Raw genomic sequence first — 20,507 nt, forward strand, 5'->3', positions numbered from 1 at the left:
TGGTGTTCAGTGTCTTGCCCAAGAACACTTTGACACGTGGACAGGAGGAGCTGAGGATCGAACTGCCTTTTGTTGGTGAAGCTGTGGGTCCAAATTTTGTCTGGGTGCTTTGACCCTGTTATACTTGCCTGCAAGTCTAGGTTTTATTATTCCTGCTCAGTATAGTGTTGTGCCCATAAATTGGAATAACTCATTTCCATGGTAACCCATCCTCTGCAGGGAGCTGTGTGCAGCACAATGACCTCTCTGGGTGCTTGTCAGTTCCTGTCAGTGCTTCCCAGCTGAACACACTGGGAAGGTTCACCTCTCTTTGCAACACTCTGCTCCAATGCATGTCACAGGAGAAGAGGAAAGACTCCTCTACAGCATGAAATGTTTAATCCTAGAGTCACTGATGACCACATGTACTGTACTGTGCTGTACTCCAAACACATTTAACAACTGTCTCTGCTGAGTTAATTTATGTGTGTATACTTTCTGTCAAAATCAGAACCTGAGTTAGCTACTAATGCCATTCAAGCCCTGTGACAGAACAGGGAAGAAGGATCTCAGCAGGAACATGAGTTCTCAGTCCTGTCAAAAGCGGTCTATGTTTTTTCATAATACTTCTGCTTAGATGGTTCTGCCCAGGCTGCAAGTGTCAAACAAAATACAAAGTCACTGGAGAAAAAAAGAGGCAAAGAGAACATGACATTACTGTCATGAAACAATGAATTAGCCTGAGGAACTTATGGAAACCATTAGCTTTTATTGTTATAGAGATTTTTACAAAATGTGCTATTCCCTCAAATACTTCAGAATGTTTTTCACATAATAGACTTGTGCCAAATAGGTTGATTTCAGTTTCACCATTTTCAGACATACAACAGACTAACTACAGACAAAAAAAATCAAGTAAGTCACCTTGGCATGAGGAATATTGTGTTAAGTTAAATCAAGCAAACTTAAGTTGTCATGTGTTCAAAAACATGAAAGTTAAGTACCTATTGAAAGTAATGCTTCATGTTGAGTCTGAAACTGTGCAGCATATGCATGAAGAAGTCAGTATGATTAGAATTGTTATAGTGCATATGTCATGATAAATGTGTGTATCTGTGTTGTAGTAAGTCTGATGTGGATATTAAAGGCTTACCAGTGAAATGAAAAGACACTCAAGAGGAACATTTTAGCATAGAGCCTGAGGTTGGTGTGGTGATTGCCAAGACAACAATGCAACATCAGGTTAGTTCTACATAAGTACCAATTCAGAAAAGACAAAAGAAAAAAGGCCCTAACAGTGATTTGTACCATCATTTTCCACACGCTCTTCAAATTTCAAACAAACTACAACATATTCCAGCAGTCAGTTACACAGTGGTCCCCCTCAATCAACAACAAAACACTCACAAAGAGAAAAACAACTTGAAACTCTGGGTCAAATTCAGTCAGTAAATTCATTATCTAAGCCAAATATCAAATTTGGCACGATTCAGTGATTGAGTCAACTCGTAAGTGTTTAAATACCCCCCTCAGACATCATAGGACTTGCTGAAGAGCAGATGTATAAGTCACATTAACTGTTGTGGGGTCCACCGAGGCAGGAGGGGTCAGTCTATAGTGATACCTAATATTACCTTTACTTTGTACAATTTCCTTACTTTATCCAATGCATTTCTGAGAATACATATGAAAAGAGGAATTATGTATTGACATATTTGATTTGACGAAAAACTAATTTTCATTTTCATTGTATAACTGCTCAGTCTTTTTGTTTTGTGTTTAACAAGCACAAAAACTACAACCAAATCCCCTTCAATCACAAAGAAATCTTACAGTAATTCAAGTCAATACAACACTTTACATTAAAAACTTTGTATAGAGAAATGTACAACAAAACCCAACCACAAAAATAAAAAAATCAAGGGGGTCAAAGTGATTGATTTCTATAATAAAAACAACAACTTTTGAGACTAAACAGAATTACACTAAACACGTCTTCCTATGTAGTGACATAATGATATGTTACTTTAGGCAAACATTCTGTGCTTTAGCTAGCTGTGTTTTTATTGCCACAAGTCACATTAGGAACGAGTTTTAGTATATAAACGTTGAGAACCTGTTTGAAGGGTGACTGTGTCCTGTGTGCCTTACAGCATGTCCAGGTTAGTTATATGACAGACTCTTTAAGAGCAGCAGGTCTCAGCCTCTGTGGAATTTGTAACAAACATAAATACACACTGAAAAAAAATCTTGTGAACTGATACTGAAATGTTATGTCGCTCCTGTGATGTAGAGCTACGTCTGGGTTTGGCTCTTGCCGAGGGGTTAGGAGAGCAGCTACTCTGGTCAGTAAATACATAGAAGGTACAAAGTAAGCAATACTTGACTGCAAAGTCTATTCTGGAGTGTGTTCTTCGCATATTAAAAAGGCAGAACCAAACAATCGTGCAACACGTCTATCGCCACATCGTCTCCTGCAGATGGCTTTGCTAATCACATGCAAATATTTGATCACTGCAGGTAACAGTCCTTAGCACTTCAGCCTCAGCCGCACCAGAAGAAAACAAATTGGAGGCCTGTGAATAGCTCACAGAAATATTCTGTGATGTGCAATGTTCACATGGCTGTGAAATGTAGCTAGAGTACTCAAATGTGCAATATGGCAGATCTCTCTTACGATCTTCAGGTTTAGGTAATGCCTTTGGAGCTGGGGAAGTGTCCTTTCTCCCACTATACCGCACAAGTGATGATGACACTGCTCATTTGTTCTGGTCTGCTGAATCTAATATACCTTTCTTATCTGCTGACAGTTTGAAATGATGGTAAAACAGAAAAATCAGCAGTCTAAGAGGGAAAAGTATATTTGATATGGTAGAATATGGCATAAGGCATGTGCCAGCTTAACCCCTTAATGTGTTGCACTACAAAAAGGCCAATCTATGAAATAAGTTAAAATGTGTAACATATCTATATCAATAGTTCATACTGGTTGTTTTAGGACTAATCATCTTTGTGTCCGTATGTACAATAAAGTGAGGAACAGTACAAGGCACACATTTAACAGCTGAATTGTTACAAAGATATAAATAACCAACAAAAAGGAAAAGTTCATGAGTCGTGTGCTCTCGTCTAACTCTGTCCACTGTGCTTCCATTGACAACATACGCTGTTCTTCTCTGCAGCTCTCTCTCATGTGCCACTATTGTTCTTTTTCAGTTACAAGAGCCACATCAGGCTCTGAAAAGTGTCCATCTGTCCCAGCAACCTTGCGAGAGCTGATCTGTTTGGTTTGTACGGTGGCTAGCAGCATTCAGCTGGGTCATGGTGGTGGTGACCATGCTTTGTTCTGGTGTGTGTATTAGATGCTGTCTACAAAGCTGCCAGGGAACAGTCCGGTCCTTCCGTTCCTCTGCAGCGTACCTTTGAACCAGCCGTCTTCCCTCTTCCTGTGAACAAACACAATGTCGCCCTCCTTAAGTTCCAGCTCAGCCTCGCTCTGGGGAGGATATGATACCACCACTCTGTACCTGGGGAAGACAGCCAGAGGCACATTCAGTGAATGATAGACACTGCAACAATGACAACTGATAAGTCAGAATACCTGTGATATAGTGTTACACTTTCTATGTAAAAGGCAGATAAGCAGGACAATCCCAAACAATGCCGTGGAACTGTGGATTTTGTAGATTTAAATCAATGTACCTCTCACATATGATGGGCCGTGCATCATGCTGTTGAGATAAGAGAGAGGAGCACGGCTGGCGAGGAGGAGGAGCGATAGGAACACATCCGTCAAGGGGAGTGCTCTTCCGATGGGAGGAGTCTGAGACTGAGGAAGAGGAGGATGAAGAGGCAGAGGCAACAGCAGTAGCAGGTTCGGGCTCCAGGCAGCTGACAGAGCCAGAGGGAGGGGAGGTGTCAGGCCCCATGGCACCTTGTAGCGCCTCTCCAGCAGCAGCCTGTTCCGCCTCAAGGGTGGGAGAGGAGGGGGGTGAAGGACGAGACTTCTTCTTATTGGAGGACAACAGCTTCAGAAGACTTTTCTTTTCTCTCTGCAGCAACAAGACAGCATCATTTTTTTTATGTTAGAGAACTGCACCAACTCCTGAGGCAACGAGACGCAAATGATTTTCAGAAACCACAGACAGGTGTAATCTAGTGCCTGGAACTGTTTCTCCACTACTGACACCAGTATAGTGGGAGAAATTCTTATTTTTTTCACAAACAGTCTTTGCATAATAATAACCTCTCCTTGTTGATTGTTACTGGTAAATCCTTTCAGTATGATTAGCATTCTAAAAAATGCCATCAGGAATCTCAGACACTAACAACTACTGCAAGGCATTTCAATCATCTAGCAAGCTGGTAAAATATGCTAGAAATACAGACAAAATCCCCATCATGATAAAACATACAAACATCATTAGACATTTGCAAAAGCAATGGTTTAATGGATACAAAATCTAATTTTATTCATGGAAGCTTTGATATTATCTCAACATTTCCAACCTTGATGTCCAGTCTGCAGGCGAGAGCTGTATTGTTAGATACGGGATTGAGAGCAGAGCTGTTTCCAGCACCAACAGGCACAGTGAGGACAGGTACAGGTCTCAAAGCATCACCCTCCAGGGATGCTGCACTGACATTGGGTGGGGTCAGGGATGCAGCGGCACAGCCCATTGCCACTCCGCCCCGGGTGCAGCCTTGAGCAGGGCAGGAGGGGGGCTGTGGGCACACTGCAAGGTGTGGGAGATAGGTTACCGGTGTTGCAGACTGGATGGGTGTCACTGCTGCTGTGGGCCGGTCCTGATTGTGACATGCAGCTGTAAATGAGATATAAACAATATTAGACATTTGAAACCCTTTTCATACAAAAAATGCAACATTTAGTTACTGCTCTCTTTCCAGTGAACTTACCTGTCCTGACTGCATTGCGAGCCTGATTCACAGTCATCTGTGAGCTGACGTGCAGTGGGACTTTTGGCTGCTGGCCTGTGGCTGTTTGAGCTGCTGTTACCACAGCTGCAGGTTGGGAGCTGGCAGATACAGAGCTGGAGCACACAGCGAGGGGTTTGTTGAAGTCGGGCCCTGCAACAATGGCCCCAAGGGGAGCAGAGGAGGGGCTGACGATGGTGACTCCTCTGCCAGCCTGAGTGCACAGACTCAAGGGCACTTTGGCCTGGGTGCTCCCTGACACTGTCCTGAGGACAGAGGACATGAGGTGGGGTGAGACATAGCAGTCTGATTTAACAGGAACACATCACAGCAACAGAACTCATTTTTTAATCTCATAAAATGTATTAAGACTTCATGTTAAAAAAAAGAGTCTACAGCCATGCTAGCGGTTCTGTGAGGCTCAAGCTAAATGCTAACATCAGTATGCTAACATTCTCACAATGATAATGCTAACGTGTTGATGTTTAGTAGGTATAATGTTTAACATGTTCACCATGTTGGTTTAGCATGTTAGCATGCAAACATTTGCCATTTACACAGCTGAGGCTGATAAGAATGTCATGAGTTTGGCACCAAAGTATTGGACAACATCAAAATTTGACCAGATGATGGCACTAGATGAAAAGTCACAAGATCAAATTTATTACAATTCATCCTCTGGGTACTGTGAATGTGTGTACCAAATCTCACAGCAATCCATCCAAATGTTGTCAAGATATTTCAATAAATTGCTAAAAAATAAACCTCATGGTGGCACTAGAGGAAAAATCAGGGGATCATGAATGTCTATACCAAAGTTTGTGCCAATCCATCAAGTAGAAGTTGAGATATATCACAGTATATGTGAAAAAAAAAAAAACGTGTATGTGTGACTGAGTGTATGTTGACAATAATAAATGACTGACCTGCTGACTGGACTCATGTAGTTCCCAGGGAAGACTCCAATCTTGCCGGTGTGCATGGAGGTGCCCTTGAACCAGCCATCCTGACAGCGCTCCAGCACCAGAAACATCTCTCCCTTCCTTAGTTCCAGCTCATCCTCCTTACGGGGAGTATAGGGGAACATCGCCACATAGCTGGATCCGGAACAAACAGTAAACAAAGATGAGGCATTTCACAAACATATGGAGAATCGTCTCCCTTATGAAAATAAAAGCAGTTTGATGTTTCGAACAGCATGCCATTTGTTCTGGATTTCTCCCGCTGTCTAGCTGTAGATCTGTCATCATTTCCTCTGAGACCCTCCAGCAGAGACTGTGCCCTCTGACTCAGAGAATATTAACACTGGGGGACAAAACAATTTGCGGGTCATCTCTCTAAAGCAGAGCAAGAACAGGCCTGGAATGGCAGCCAAGAAGATAGGAGTCTCAGCTGGGATGTTTTCAGTCTGATTTTAATGTTGTCAGGGGGATGGGAACACGAATGCCTCAGAGTCTGACGTGCATGCACAAGCAGACACAGATGACGGCGGGAGGGTAGGCATGGGTGGATCTAATTCTTATCAGGTGTGTAGTGTCTTGGAGGAGTAATGAGGGGTAAGGGTGAGGGGGTCAAAAGTCAAGGGTGACAGAGAGGATCTCCAATGGGACCCAGGAGACTGTTACCCACAGGTTTTAACCCTTTCACCTGTGCACAAGCTCACACTTTGCAGCCTCACACTGACAGCTGAGGGGTCACAGACGGGCGAGGCCTTCCCCTCTGAACCGAGCGTGTGCATTAAAGCCCTGGGCCATTGGTGTGCAAACTGCTTCTGACATTTCACTGCACATTTAAGAAGACTGCATATTTTTGTGTGGGACTGTTTTTATAACTCACACTGTGGGTCTTTGTCTCCCACTTTGGTCGCTTATGCTGGGGGAGGGTCTCTGTCCGGCAGCCAATGAATATGCTGCTCCACAGACAGAGGACTGTGGGGGAGGAGGTGGGGGTGGTGGGAGAGCATCCTGTAAAAGAAGAATAGAAAATCATATCAGTAGCTGGAAAGTATCAAATATTTAATTACTTAATTTGACGACAATTCATCATTTACTTCCTCTCAGTATGTAGCAGAAAGACAAAAACAAGTAACGTGAGCCTAAAAAAAAACAGAGAGTGTATGTTGCGTAAGAGGAGAAACCAGTTTGTTTACGAGCAACAAAGAGGGAAAGAGTATGAGAGATCATCTGTCATCTGGGTTATTCCCTCCAGTTTGCCGATACCAAGGGAGAGTCAGGCTTGGCAGATACTACGGTCTTGTCCCTGACTTCCCCTTGCAAACGAGAATCTCCTATTCTGCTTGTTTGTTTGTTGCTAGGAGACCACATAGCTAGATGTTAAATCCATTGCAGTATTTAATTGGGACCATATGAAATGAAAAACAGGTCTGTAGACACACTTCAGAAGAACCCTCAAACAAACCATGAGTGGATTCATCTCGACTCACTTGTTTTGCCTTGTTGAATGTCTGTAATGTCAAAAGTGACTCAAGCTTTTGACATGACGCTACATTTTCCTTGTATCCTTTGTGTACTTCTAGGTTGTTTCTTCTGTTATTTCACAGAGCAGGATTAAAACTAAGTAACAAACTTGCTCAATCAACACAGAGCACATGAAAACATAAAACTTTTTTTTTTTTGAAATTGTGAAAAACTGAAAGCCCAAATAGGCACAGTGCGTTAGGATGACAGTGAAACCAACTCCTACACCTATGAGCAAGACAAGTCTTCAAAAGCTCAACATTGCCAGCACTGAGCAGCAGAGTAATAGCTTCCATGACACCATGGGGGAGGAGAGTGGCACTCAGACAGCCCTGCGGTATGTGTATAGGCCGATGTGTACGTGTGAGTGTCAATGTGCGTTTCAGTTCACTGCTGACGCTTGAGCTGAGATAATTAGGTTGCCTGCAGGCTAGAGAAATCATCTGTACAAAAACATCATGTAGAGTTCCCAAGTGAAGCGGAGAGCTCAACCTTTTGTGTACACATTCCTGCTCATTCAGAAACTCCACATGCCAGAGCATACACATAGACAGACAGGAAGTGTACGTGCTGTTTTGAGTAGACTGAAGGGATTGCTTGACATTTTTAGTTGTACTTATTTTTCCTCAGCATTAACTGTAAGAAACATATTAACAGGTGAACTTAAAAGATTACAAGGTGTCACTACTTCTATAGAGTTTGTTGATAAAACGCGGAACAATAAAGCTACTGTATCTTATTTGACATAGAATCCAGATTAACAGTTTCTCATTTTAACAGCCTGAAGTAACAATGTTACTTGGTGACAGTTTATGCAAAGTGAGGAAGAAGATCTTCTCATCTCAAATAACTCATCTTCTCAGGGAAAAGCAAAACTCTTGAAGGTAACATTACTATGTGCGTTGGCTCATTCAAGCCCATATTTATTGGTACAATGGAAACATTTTATACCATTTTATGCATAGTATAAAATAGTGTCCTTTTATACAATTTTATGCAAACATGTTCAACCCTAATATCTATTCCATGCAGTATGGTATAGAAATGCAACAAGGTTTTGCATTGATCACATAAAAGTGTATTAAATGAATGCTATCAATACTACCAAATGACAAATGCACATCAACACATGAATGTATAACATAATATATGATTGTCTGAACTAAACAATGTGCAAATTGTCTCAACTGTCAAAAAACTTACTTTGAAAATACAAATGCATTTTCTTTGGCTTGAGCCACAGTAACATTCCAGATAAAGCAATGTACTAACTTGAATCCATTACTGAAACAATATTTGTTGTTTTTTTAGTTGCTTTGGCCGATAGGTTCATGAGATTCAGACCTGTAGAAGATTCCACCTACCACAGGGATGGGTGTGTAGCTCGTCTCAGAGGGAAATGTGAAGACCGTTGCTGTAGTAACAGGACTACTCGGGGGTGGGGTCACGATTAGTCCAGTTGTGCAAATGTGTACCTGTCAACATAAATAAGCCCACTGAATCCAATGTAGTGGAAAAGCTCTACTCACTCATGAAAAATATGAAATGTGCTGAAGTAAACACTTCATGATTGTAATCAATCAGGACATTCATAACTATATTATGGTATTTTAGAGCACAACATACCACAATTTCATCTTAAAAACACTATCCCATTCTGTCACACTGTGTGAAAATGACTCTCACCAAACAGTGACGCAAACATGTGGCTTTGTATCTAAGTGACTTAGCCATAACCTCATTGGTCGTCTAACGATCTGATTGGCAAACTGAAATCAGGTGACCATCCGGCAGGACATTTCATTGGGCAAGTAAAGAGAGGTGGTTTTCCCGGCCAGTCATCCACGTGAGTCATGGTAGTGTCTTGGTAACAAGGCTATACTGTTGGACACACAATATCTCCCTGTAGCCTGTGGTCTCTCTCTATGCATGACTGCTCCAGACAGAAGCCGCCTCTTAAGGTGAACCGTTCAGAAAGCAGACCAACCCCAGACTCTGTCTTCACTGCTTCCTTATCTATTGTGCAATGTGGTGTGCCAAAGGAAAGCAGAATGTAACAGTGTGCTCAAAAGTGACACTGTTAGTGACATGTCTGTATATGCCTACATTGTATACATCGTTATAAATAACACTATGCTAAAGGTCAAGTATGTTGCATTAAAAGAAAATCATTTTCTTTATGAAGAATGTCAACAGCAGCCCTTTTTTGTTCCTTGACAATTTTTCCTCATCTTGTCTCGTACATTTGTGGATGGGAGGAGTGTTCATTTTCAAGACAGACTCTCAGCCCCCTAGGCAACTAGGGCTTACCTTTGTTGTCATTGTGTCTGAGTGTTGGAAGGAGAGAAGATGAGTAGAGGTGAAAGGGAGGGAGAGAAGAGCAAAGAGCCTGTGCATACAGTGCCTGGAGTGTCTTTCTATTGTGTTTTTATTTAAAACAGTGATCTGTAAATCAAACATATTGTTGTCACCAAGGAGGATCACTTTACAGGCATGCATAAAGGTTTCTTTTATTCTAAAAGTATCTTGATAATGATTGATGGGAAAAAGCCAAGTCTGGAGTCATTAAAAACATGATTACAGCTTCCGCATGGTAGGTCTTTGATGAAATATAAATCATATCATCGTATCTACATGAAAATGTTTTGGGTTTTAAAAAAAAGACAGAGGGTTCTCAAGATCCACTTTACTGTAGGCACAAACTCTCTCCGTCTCCTACACACAAAAGAAACACATTAACATGCAGACTGTAGATGAAACATTAATGACTGAGCTTAACGGGGAGTTTTGGAGCACAGCATTTCAGGAAGTCTGGTATAACCAGACAGCACGGAAGGTATGTTCAAGAGAAAAAAATGAACAAAAAAGCAAAAAATAATACAAAAGCAGAGTTAGCTACCAGCCAAACCATCAGAATATTGTCAAACCACTTGTCCTTACTGTCTTTATACAGTGTAGACAACAAAGTAAATAGCCAGCTGACGTTTAAAAACAAGATAACTTTGAAATCCTGAAAAAGATCACCTTCACCTGATTATGTAATTCTATAGTTTACTGATTATTATTCTTTACCTATTTTAAATGGACTCAGAGAGCCTCAGACAAAGACAAATGACACTTGTCCTGTCCACGTGCATGTCTGTTCCTCTGACTGTCTAGCACCAAGTCAAAGCCTTCAGTCTCCAGCGGCTGGCAACCATAAAGCAGCTGTGAGTTGCTGTCATGTCGGGGTTGATGTGGAAACCTTGAGGGCTAAGCTGGAGTCGTTTTTGCGGACGAGTGGAGTCACGCATCCATGATTTCAAACGCTTGGATGGAGCAATGGCCTGTTTGGTATGATGGGGAAAAGGGAAGTTGGCCTAATTGCTGACAGAAGGAGAGTGGGGCCTTTGAAGAGCAACAAACATCTTGTGAAAACAAAAAGAGCTGAAGCTGGACTTTTTGTTTTCCATGATTTGTGTAATACATTGTTCTTTTTTCAGTTATGCAATTAAACACCACTGAACGGGATATTGACACGTCAGATGGTTTAGAGAGTCATCTCGTCCAGTACACTGGATTTAAGAATGCCACATTAAAGCCCTTTTCACACATGCACTGCAACCCTGAAATTTTCCAGACATTATCTGGAGGAGTTGTATATGTAAACGCAAATGTCCAAATCAGTCGGCCCCTACATGAAACGGACTTTACCGTGCCAGCTCCCTCGTACAAAGTCTATGTAATGGCTGATTGAACCCATGTGTGAATACAGCAGGTAATTTTCCAGAGAATTCACGGCGAGCAAATGGGTGCGCTGATGACGTTTCTATCATGTGGCTGGCACTGGATAAACACAGCAGGCAAGCTAAGCTGTGTTGTTTTGACTGGGCCATAACGCTCCGCTGTGAAGCTAGCGCCAATGGGAGAGAGGACTTCCTGTGATTTCTCGTAAAATAAAAGCTGTTTTATTTCCAGTAATAAGCTTAAAAATGCTGAATTACAACCGCAGCCTACTTTTTACGTCATGTCCTGCCTTCTGAAACCCTCGCCTAAACCAAATGTTGTATTTCCAGTAGGTGAGAAGACATTGTCTGGAGTTCATCTGTGAAAACAGCTTAAGCGGCCAATAAGCATCATAGTGAGGGTACATAGTAATGTTGTAAGTGCTGCATGTTTCTCAGTTTTGTGTTCAGTACATAGACGAATGTGGCCCCATTGTAAAGTGTGAAAAAGGACACGTTGTAAATGGTTAAATGGAGCTTATGTTCCATGCTTTTGTATATGAATTTTATGATTTTAGTCAACATATCTAGAGGGGACCGCCATCTCATCCCTTCCTGTGGAGTATCTTACCTGTGAAGGTGCGCTGCAGGAAAGCCCCCCACTGATCTCCCCGATTCGAGCAGCTGCTGTGGGGTTGCTGGAGCTGATGAGGACCGGGCCGCTAATCTCCATGGAGTGGCGCTGGGGGGGAGGAGCTAGCATGGGTTTGTGGGACATGGTGAGAGAGGTGAAGGAATGTCGCTTCTTGCTGTTCTTCTTCTCCCCTGCCCGCTGGGCACCATTGCTCTGGGGCCCTGAGGAGGCCCCCTCACCAGAGTCTCCGCTGGAGTCTGACGGCTTGTCCAACTCTATAAGCTGACGAGCTGCCGAGTTGAACTAGGAGAGAGAGAAAGGGGCAGGGGGTAATTGAGAGAGTAGTAAGGTGGAAATAACAGATAGAGGGGAAGGAGTGACAGCGCTAGGAGTATTAGAGTGATCATGAAAACTGTCACTCTCCATCTTTATCTGTCTTTATCTAGTCCGTAGAGATGGTGAGCAGCAGAATGACCTATCAGGTCTTAACACGGAACATATTACTCTGAGGTAGGGTATGAAATGGCAGGCTTTGTGACCCTTTCAGGCACTGTCATGTGTGACTGTAAGTAAAAATCAAAGAGATTTCAGTTAATCACAGGGTGCTCTCACTTGCTGTCACACATCGCCCCAAGCAGCTCCCTCTACTTAGGACATAAAAGCTAAGCATTTGACTCCAATCCAGGAGAGAGCCTGTGCAGGTTCATCACTGACATGTCAGCACATTAAGTCAGACATGCAGGATTAAAATTTAAATACAAAGTGGAGAACCATAACCTCATAAAATTCAAGACCACCCTTAACAGCGATTGTACATTACTGTATATAAATAACTAGAGGGGGCAACAAAAGCATCTAGAGCAATAACAACACTATGACCTACATGTTCACTTAAAAAACTTTTTATGTTCTTCTCTATATGTCTGTGATGTTGCTGTATATGTTTATGAAACCTGAAACATGAGTGTATACTATCTAGATAGAGGAAAACAAAATATTCTCTCCTGCTGTGTAAAAACAAAACAACATATAGCCTTTGAAATATTCTTTTAATGAAAAACACCCACTCAGTGTATAAAAATATGAATATTTATTGCACCTGGATAAAATACATATGAAAGGAATAAAGAAAACTGTTTTTCGTACCGCAACCCATTACTTTATTCAAGACTGAAAGACTATTCTGAGATTCTTTCATTGCACCACACAAGTTTCACAACATAATATTGTTTCTGCTTGTTTATGATATTGATACGAATGGAGCACACGCTGCCACTGACAGTTTTTAAGTAAAAAATGAAATGATCTTTAAAGGACAAAGATTTACTTAATTCTGTCTGGATTATTCCAAAAGCTTTTAAGTGATACCTGTGGAGCTCAGAGAGGTTAAGACTGTCTGAATCTAAATCTTCAAAGACATGTTTAGCGCTTCAATAAAACATATGAGCATTTCAAAAGAAGAGAAGTATTGTACACATTTTGCAAGATGTGTTCAAAGGATCTTAGCACTCTGCTGATCTTCACAAGGCATTTGCTCCACTAATGACTGGTGACATTTTGAAAGCACTGAATCTAGTTTGTTTTCTTACCTCAACGTATGAGATGGGAAAAATTCCAATTTTATCTCCCAGCATTCCCTCTGCCCAGTTTTCATCCACTCGGCGGATCACAGTCAGGATATCGTCCTGAAATATAAAGACAGAGAGCGGCGCTGCATGAGGAAGAACATAATTAATGATGCTGCTAACTAAGAGTGTTTCTCATCCTTGAGGAACAAACACTGGAACAGAAATAATGAGGTAGGGTCAATGTTTTATTAAAGGGAACATGCCCAAGAGTAAAAAAGCTGGCGTCTGAGGCATGGCATTTTGTTTGTAAAACTACTTAGTAAGCTTGTTTCTATTTTGCTCATGCAGCATATAAACAACTGACTACAGTACAAAAGCATCTAAGTATGAACCAAACAGCTGGACAGATAGAACCACTTCATTATTGTAGTTAAGTTGTGCTTCGCTCTATATGACATTCATCTCAGAATCTAAACCATTTCTCTAGACGTTTCAGTTAACAACCCTTACATACTAGCACACACATAACTTGAGAAAATTAAGGCTTAGAAGACAGTGTGTCACTGTAATCAGAGTTATTTTTGTTTTACTACAGCGACCACATGGCAGAGCTGTGGGTGTTGCAGTCTCACCTTGGAGAAGGGCAGGCAGTCCTTGTCTGCTTCCTTGTCTTTAAGCTCAAAGTCATAGAGGGCTTTGCACTGAGGTGGCGGTTGTGGCAGCGGCTTGATAACCTGGACGAAGTTGGTGGGGAAGAAGCCGTGGACTCCACCCATCTCACCGTGGTACCAGTTCTCGTCCACTTGCCGACGCAGGATGATGATGTCACCCTTGCTGAACTTGAGGTCTCCTGGTTCCTTGCCATCATAGTTGTAGAGCGCCTTGGCACAAGGGAGCTGAGGTACACCCTGAAAACAGAGATTGACGGTGAGAGGTGTGAGAAAGAGTGATGACAAGAATAAAGACATATTAATTCTATTTCTAACGAGTAATGGTGGTGGATTAACATTGAAAAAGCAGCAAAATTAAGTATACTCAACAATGATGGAATGCTTTCTAAGTTGCTTGACTTTTCAGTGTAGAACGGAAATTAAAGGGTTACTCACAGCTTTTAAAAGTTGCAGTGCAAAAAATTATACTTTCTCTTTGTGAAGTTAGTTTTAATATATGGTGTTGAATTGGGACAAGATTCATGAAAAATGAATCATTAATCGAAAGCGCACTTTTCAGAAAGGTACTACAACAGTGCTAGAGAACAGGAATGGAAAATATTCAAGTGAGGGCTCAAAGAGGCACTATAACAAGCTCGATAGATATAGAAGCCATCACAATTCAAAACAGCGTTCACAGTCAGCCTTGTCACTCCTTAATTAACCAGAAAACAGGCACTGAGGGAATTTAGTATGTTTTTTTTAACACAACAAACAAAAAAGATTCACACATCTGTGAGTGTGTGTTTCTACAGAGACAGTACATGCCCTGACAGTGACAAGGTCTATGTGTTGTGTGTTCACAGTTTAAATGTGATGAGCCCGGCTGGTTGTGACTAGCCGACTAACGCCTTCAGAAGGCCCAGGGCCCTGTCCCTTTATCTTGCAGAGGAAGGTTTTGTATCTCAGTCTGCTAGCCTAGAGTCCTGAAAGGCCCATTCAGGGAATGACAATCCAGGGAAAGAGGGACCAGGGAGTGAGGTGGGGGTGGGGGGGGGAGTAGCAGGATAGAGAAGCATCAATGTTCTCCATTCAGGGTGGGTGTCCATGAGGAAGGCTTCAGTTCAAACCAACCCCCCACCATTTATCCCACTGCTGTTATACATCCTTAGCAGTGATCAGAATCACAAACACTGCCAAGTGACTGATCTCAACAACTGCAGAGTCGACAAGAAATATGGACAGAGATAAAAAAAATTACTAGGACACATGCGGATACTGCCAGGGTGAGAAAGTTAGCCCGAGAGAGATGGGTTAAAGCAGAGCTTGGAACAGGCTCTGCAGTCTTGTTAAAGGCTAATGAACCGTTTAAAGGCTCAGAGGAGAATAAAAGTACAGAATGAGCCGTGATGGTGAGCCAGGGTGACATTACCCTGCTGCAGAGAATCACACAGCCTGAAGCACAGAGCCAATCGGTCTCTGGCTCTGCTGGTCCAGCCTGTGGGGAGAGAGCAGTGGGAGGAGGGGTACTGCAGCCCCCTGCACACTGCACTGGAACTGGGCCTCCTTTCAGGGGAAAACGGGCTTTTGAGCCCACCCAGGCCTGGCAGGGAGCTTCGTGATGAAAATGCAAATGAAAGTGGAAGCTCTGCCATTTTTGTTTCAAGTGACAGAACAGGTTCACGCTACACAAAACCAATGGGATCTAATTACATGGTAAATATGAAATGCTTGTCCTCTTGAAACTGTGAAGTTTGTAAGTGCTTGTTTGTACACAGAGGTCAAGACTTAATAAAACCTTTAGCAGCAGCACAGTGTCCAAAGTCAGCATTGTTACGTAACTGCTTTTGCACATGCCAAAAGTGATTGCACTCCTAAAAAGATGTTAGTAAATAAAGTCCTGTATGTCCAAATACTGTACCAGAACAATGTGTCCTTTCTGTTAGCCAGGTTAGACTGTGGAAAGTCATGATTTTCCTACTGATTTCAACTGAATGAAAGTGAGGTTTTTCCCTGATGGAGTTCTGTATTGGTCAACATAGAGCACACTCACTCCTGACAGAGTAGTATGTTTTGTTTCCACACTACTTCACAGCTGGTTCTTGATCTCCCTGTCCTGGCCTCATGAAAGACGGGTTGTCAGCAGAGTTACATTTCCATGTTTCACTCGGCTTAACATAGTGAGAGGGAGAGACTGACTGTAGAGGCCTATGAATGTAAGAGGTGGTGTGGGTGCGCAAGACAGAGGAAAACTGGGGGGTGGGGGTTAATATCCGGTTTGCGTCCATGGAGACAGTGCTGTTGTGTCTGCAGTGGACCCGCATAAAGGAGCACCAGCAGTCCTGACCAAACGTCCCCTCTGGAAAAGAGTTGGGACTGTGCTTTTAATAGGAATGTACAGAAGAGAGCTTAAGACTTGCCACCACAGAGATACTATAAAAAAGCATCATCTCAGGCTGCTAGCAGCACACACAATCACATACTCAGAAAGATCCTCCTTGCTTTTATTGCTTTTAACTCCTCCCGAGGGGGAGGAAGACTGCATTAGGGTACATCTCTGCATGAATCTCTGGCAAGGAAAAAAAAAAAAGGGAGGTTCTGCCTCAAGTTCAGGCCCAAACACCAGAAAGCCACAAGAGAAGACGTCAACATCCGACAGAATTTTTCTGGTCAAAGGAGGGGCAACCAAGTTTTTTTCCTCACTCCACCTCTTCAATTGTTCTCAACATCTGCGGTGAAAGTTTATGGAAGCAATTATACAGCAGCATAAGCCACTGTTGGGTTACTGTATCAGACTGTTGCTACTCTAATGAGAATCTGTAGGCAACGTCTAATGACTACTAGCTTCTTTCAAGATTTGAAGTACATGATTACACACAGCTGCAACACCCCACTTAGACTCTAGGTAACCAATAAGCAGTCTGTGGGGCACAAGAAGCTTGTGGTTCTTTATTTTGAGGCCCTCAAAATGGCCTAATTATAACTCCTATTTTTTACAATAAGCAAATTATGAACAAAACTATATCAAAAAACAAATTCTTAGACTGCACCTTTACTTTTTCATATACTACCAATAACATTTAAAACCACAATAATACCTGTATACCAGTATCCAGCAGCCCAGCTTTCTCAAACTGGTGATTATACCTGCACTGTCAAATAAGATACCCAGATAATAAGTGATTTGGTATATTTTGGTTCGTAGACTGCTTGACACGGCGGTGAATATGCTGATCAGTGAAGTATATAACAGGTAGTGGTACAATTTGAAACCTTCATCCATCAATGTGCTACAGCACTGAGGAGCTTTGCTGGAAATCAGTATAGAAACATTATACCTGGAGTGAAACTTTACTCCACTTTCTTAATTAAGTTTTGACTTGCTCTAGAGAGTGCTAACAATGCTAACTTACCTGTGTGTGTATGAGCAAGAGACAGACGGATAAACAGACAAAGATAGAGACAGAGAGAGGTAAAGAAAGAGAGATTAGGCTCAATGTGCAGAGCATCAGCTGGTGTGTGCAATTACCCCTGTATAGCAGATAATGCAATTAGACCTGTGTGCTAAGGGGATTTGGCTGTTAAAGTGTTCTCTTCCACAGGACTGGATTATAACTGAATTACCAAAGTGTTCTGCTCTACAGCACAGCCAAATGTCAACAACCAGTGAACAGACTGGCACAAAAGCACAACCCATGGAGGTAAGACTAGGTCAGATGGGGATAATCACGCTAACAGCTTGCTTTTAGACAGTAATGTTTTAAAGACAAAGAATTAGGTGTTCTGTAAAAGATTCTTTAAATACATTGTTGAACTGTTGTGCTATAAGCATGGCTCAGACAACAAAATCACACTAACATTATGAACCTGATATGCATCAAACATAAAATTAAATAGCTTTCTTTCACTTGAATGAAACAGCTGTAATACATCAAGGTTACAGGTAACTTTTGCTCCGTCAGCAGTTCAAGGGTTGTGTGCAACCACAGTAGACAGAAACCTTTACCCCCTACGTCTAAGTGCCAGACATGACTACACTCCCATATGGGCACCTCCAGGAGCTCTGCAGGGGGTTCAAAATGAGGAGTGGTGCTACTGCCAAAACGCTATGTGCAAGGGAGGGTTTAGTCTATCAGGTTTGCACTTCTACAAGACATGTCAGACGTTCTACCAGAGGGAGCACAAGCAGCATCTGCCACACTGACCAGGTGGTCATAGGACATTTGTTGTTCATTACCAGATCACTGTTTACTGAAGATCTTGCCACCAACATTGTGGCACAATAAGTGACACATGGTGGGAAATGAGGAATACTGAGGGCAGGGACCATCTTGTTTCCATTAGCACTGCATTAGTTTAAATTGATTCCTAATGGTCTTTTTAATGACCACTGTACAGCAGTCTTTCTCCAACTCCCCACTCGGTCTAAAAACCTGAGGAATTATTGGTATAAAATACAGGGAGTGGGCTACAGAGAGCAGACAAATGGCAGTGATATCAAGCTTATCAAAGCAAGTATTTTTAGATGTAACCAAAACTAACTAAGCACACAATTGAGTGATTCACTATGTACAAAAAAATCAGGTTGGTTGAAGGCAGAGGTTGAAACTGTGCATCTACTTGTATTGTTGGAAATGAGTTTTCCGTCTTGTTTAAGGTCTATGGTTGTGACAAAAACCACCATTGTCTAAATATATTGACAATGGGTATGTATTATATTCTTTGTATTCTGTTGAGAAATATCTGCAATCTTAGGTAACATTTCCTCATTGTTGGGCAAAACAATACCAATGAATGAGAGATGAACTATCTGTTTTACTTTGTCTGCTGCCCATGAATTTACCAAGAGATTTGGGATATCTTTCAGTGCAAGTAACTTACTTGGATCTGAATGTACAATTCTTGAGGGCAGTATGTCTAAAAAGCATAAATATGAGGATCACTAAGAATACGATTCAATTAAAATAAAGGAAATTATAATATAAATATGCCTAATCTTTACTTGCTGGCATTCAAATCAAGCTGTGACACAGGGACTTTCAGATGAGCAGCTCTTGTCACAGCAGAACCTCATGACACAGCTTGCTCATCTAGAGCTGTTGTCTCTCTCTCAGTTTGAGACAAAAGAAAAACTCCCATTCTCTGGTTTCTATGGAAACTCCACACAGGAGCACTTTTTGGGCTATTTATGGGTCTCTTGACAGTGCAGTGAATCTTATGAAAGAGTGTCATTTAGAATCCAGCCAGCGTCCAGTCTTGGGAGAGGCTGCAGTGATGGGGCCCAGGGCAGTTGTGAATTGGCCATCACCTCAAAGAAATAATTACACATTTTGTGAAGGACGCTTATTCGCTTTCTTGCTAGGAGTTAGATGAGAAGATCAATACCATTCTTATGTCTGCGTGTTAAACATGAGACTCAAGCTAGGAGCGGTTTATCTTAGTATGTGTATAGAAACTGGGGAAAACAGCTAACCAGGCACTGTCCGAAGGTAACAAAATCCACCTAGCAGGACCTCTAAAGCTCTCTAATCACTTAAAAATATTTCATGCAAAGGAGGAAATTCTTCTAACATGAAAAAACCTTTACCGCAGCATGGTATAGAGAATGTACAGGGTTTTTTATGTACCCAAGCAAATTAATTCATTATGCTCAAGAATATAAAGTGTTAAACCCAACTAAAAACAAGTGTAAAGCTGTGAAGGTTCAAAATGTGCGTTACATACCCAACTATTCCAATAATCATCCCATAGTCATCTCTGCGGAAAATATTGTAAATCAATGAAATTATAATTGTTGCATGGCATTATTAGATTTACAGGATTTGTGCATCAATGTGATAATTTACCTCCATTTGTCGGATACTAATTTCATTGGATTGGGCAAACAACTGACATTTCCATTTGGTTATTGGGTGAGGATCAACTTTGCCTGACAACCTTGCATGTTGTTTTTGTTGGAACACACTCAGCACGTTAATGGTTATTTGAATTTAATGAGGAGGCTACATTTTTGATGCAGTGCAATTGTTGGTCTGAACTAGGGATGCCATGGTGCAGAAATTTTCCCACCGGTTAATAAACTTATGACAACACTGGTGTTACAGCCGGGCTGCATCACACACAGACACAGGGACGAACCACAGGACAACCACCACTTAGAACCAGAACCAGAGCCCCTGTCTGCCATCCGGAGAGACACACACTGAGAACAGGCTGAGCAGGCAGAGAGCGGGAGTTTCTGCTGAAAACAAGCACCGAGACTAGGGATGTACAATATTATCGGCACGTCATCGGTATCTGCCGATAAAAGCTCTAAAATGAAATATCGGCATCGGTGAATTCTGCTGATTATGAGAGGCCGATATGATAAGTTCATTAAAGTTTTAACGCTGAGCTCCTGAACTCCAGTCTTCCTAAGTTCTTCCTTCATATATTGTCTTTCTTGACCATACTTAGTACAATCCATGCTTGCATGCATAATAGTCTCCTCAGCCAGCTGGAAAAAATATGTGCATATATTGGTATTGGCATTGGCAATCAGCCACAATGAGTTGGAAATA

At 41.9% G+C, this 20,507-nt stretch overlaps 1 protein-coding gene across 2 annotated transcripts in view; it reads right to left on the reverse strand.

Annotated features, from left to right (window-relative positions):
• Positions 1-728: 728 nt before the first annotated feature.
• Positions 729-20,507, reverse strand: part of sh3rf1 (SH3 domain containing ring finger 1) — a 32,480-nt gene continuing 12,701 nt past the window's right edge. For both annotated transcript variants that reach the window (XM_044361217.1, XM_044361216.1), the window contains exons 3-12: positions 13,930-14,205; positions 13,319-13,414; positions 11,727-12,032; positions 8,756-8,866; positions 6,751-6,878; positions 5,841-6,011; positions 4,897-5,180; positions 4,489-4,802; positions 3,682-4,031; positions 729-3,506 (exon numbers count right to left, since the gene is read on the reverse strand). In XM_044361217.1, coding sequence (XP_044217152.1) covers positions 3,338-3,506; positions 3,682-4,031; positions 4,489-4,802; positions 4,897-5,180; positions 5,841-6,011; positions 6,751-6,878; positions 8,756-8,866; positions 11,727-12,032; positions 13,319-13,414; positions 13,930-14,205 — 2,205 coding nt within the window. In that variant the 3' untranslated portion in view covers positions 729-3,337. The remainder of the gene's footprint in view (positions 3,507-3,681; positions 4,032-4,488; positions 4,803-4,896; positions 5,181-5,840; positions 6,012-6,750; positions 6,879-8,755; positions 8,867-11,726; positions 12,033-13,318; positions 13,415-13,929; positions 14,206-20,507) is intronic.

The sequence above is a fragment of the Thunnus albacares genome, chromosome 9 (genome assembly GCF_914725855.1).
Source record: "Thunnus albacares chromosome 9, fThuAlb1.1, whole genome shotgun sequence".
In the NCBI taxonomy this organism is placed as follows: Eukaryota; Metazoa; Chordata; class Actinopteri; order Scombriformes; family Scombridae; genus Thunnus; species Thunnus albacares.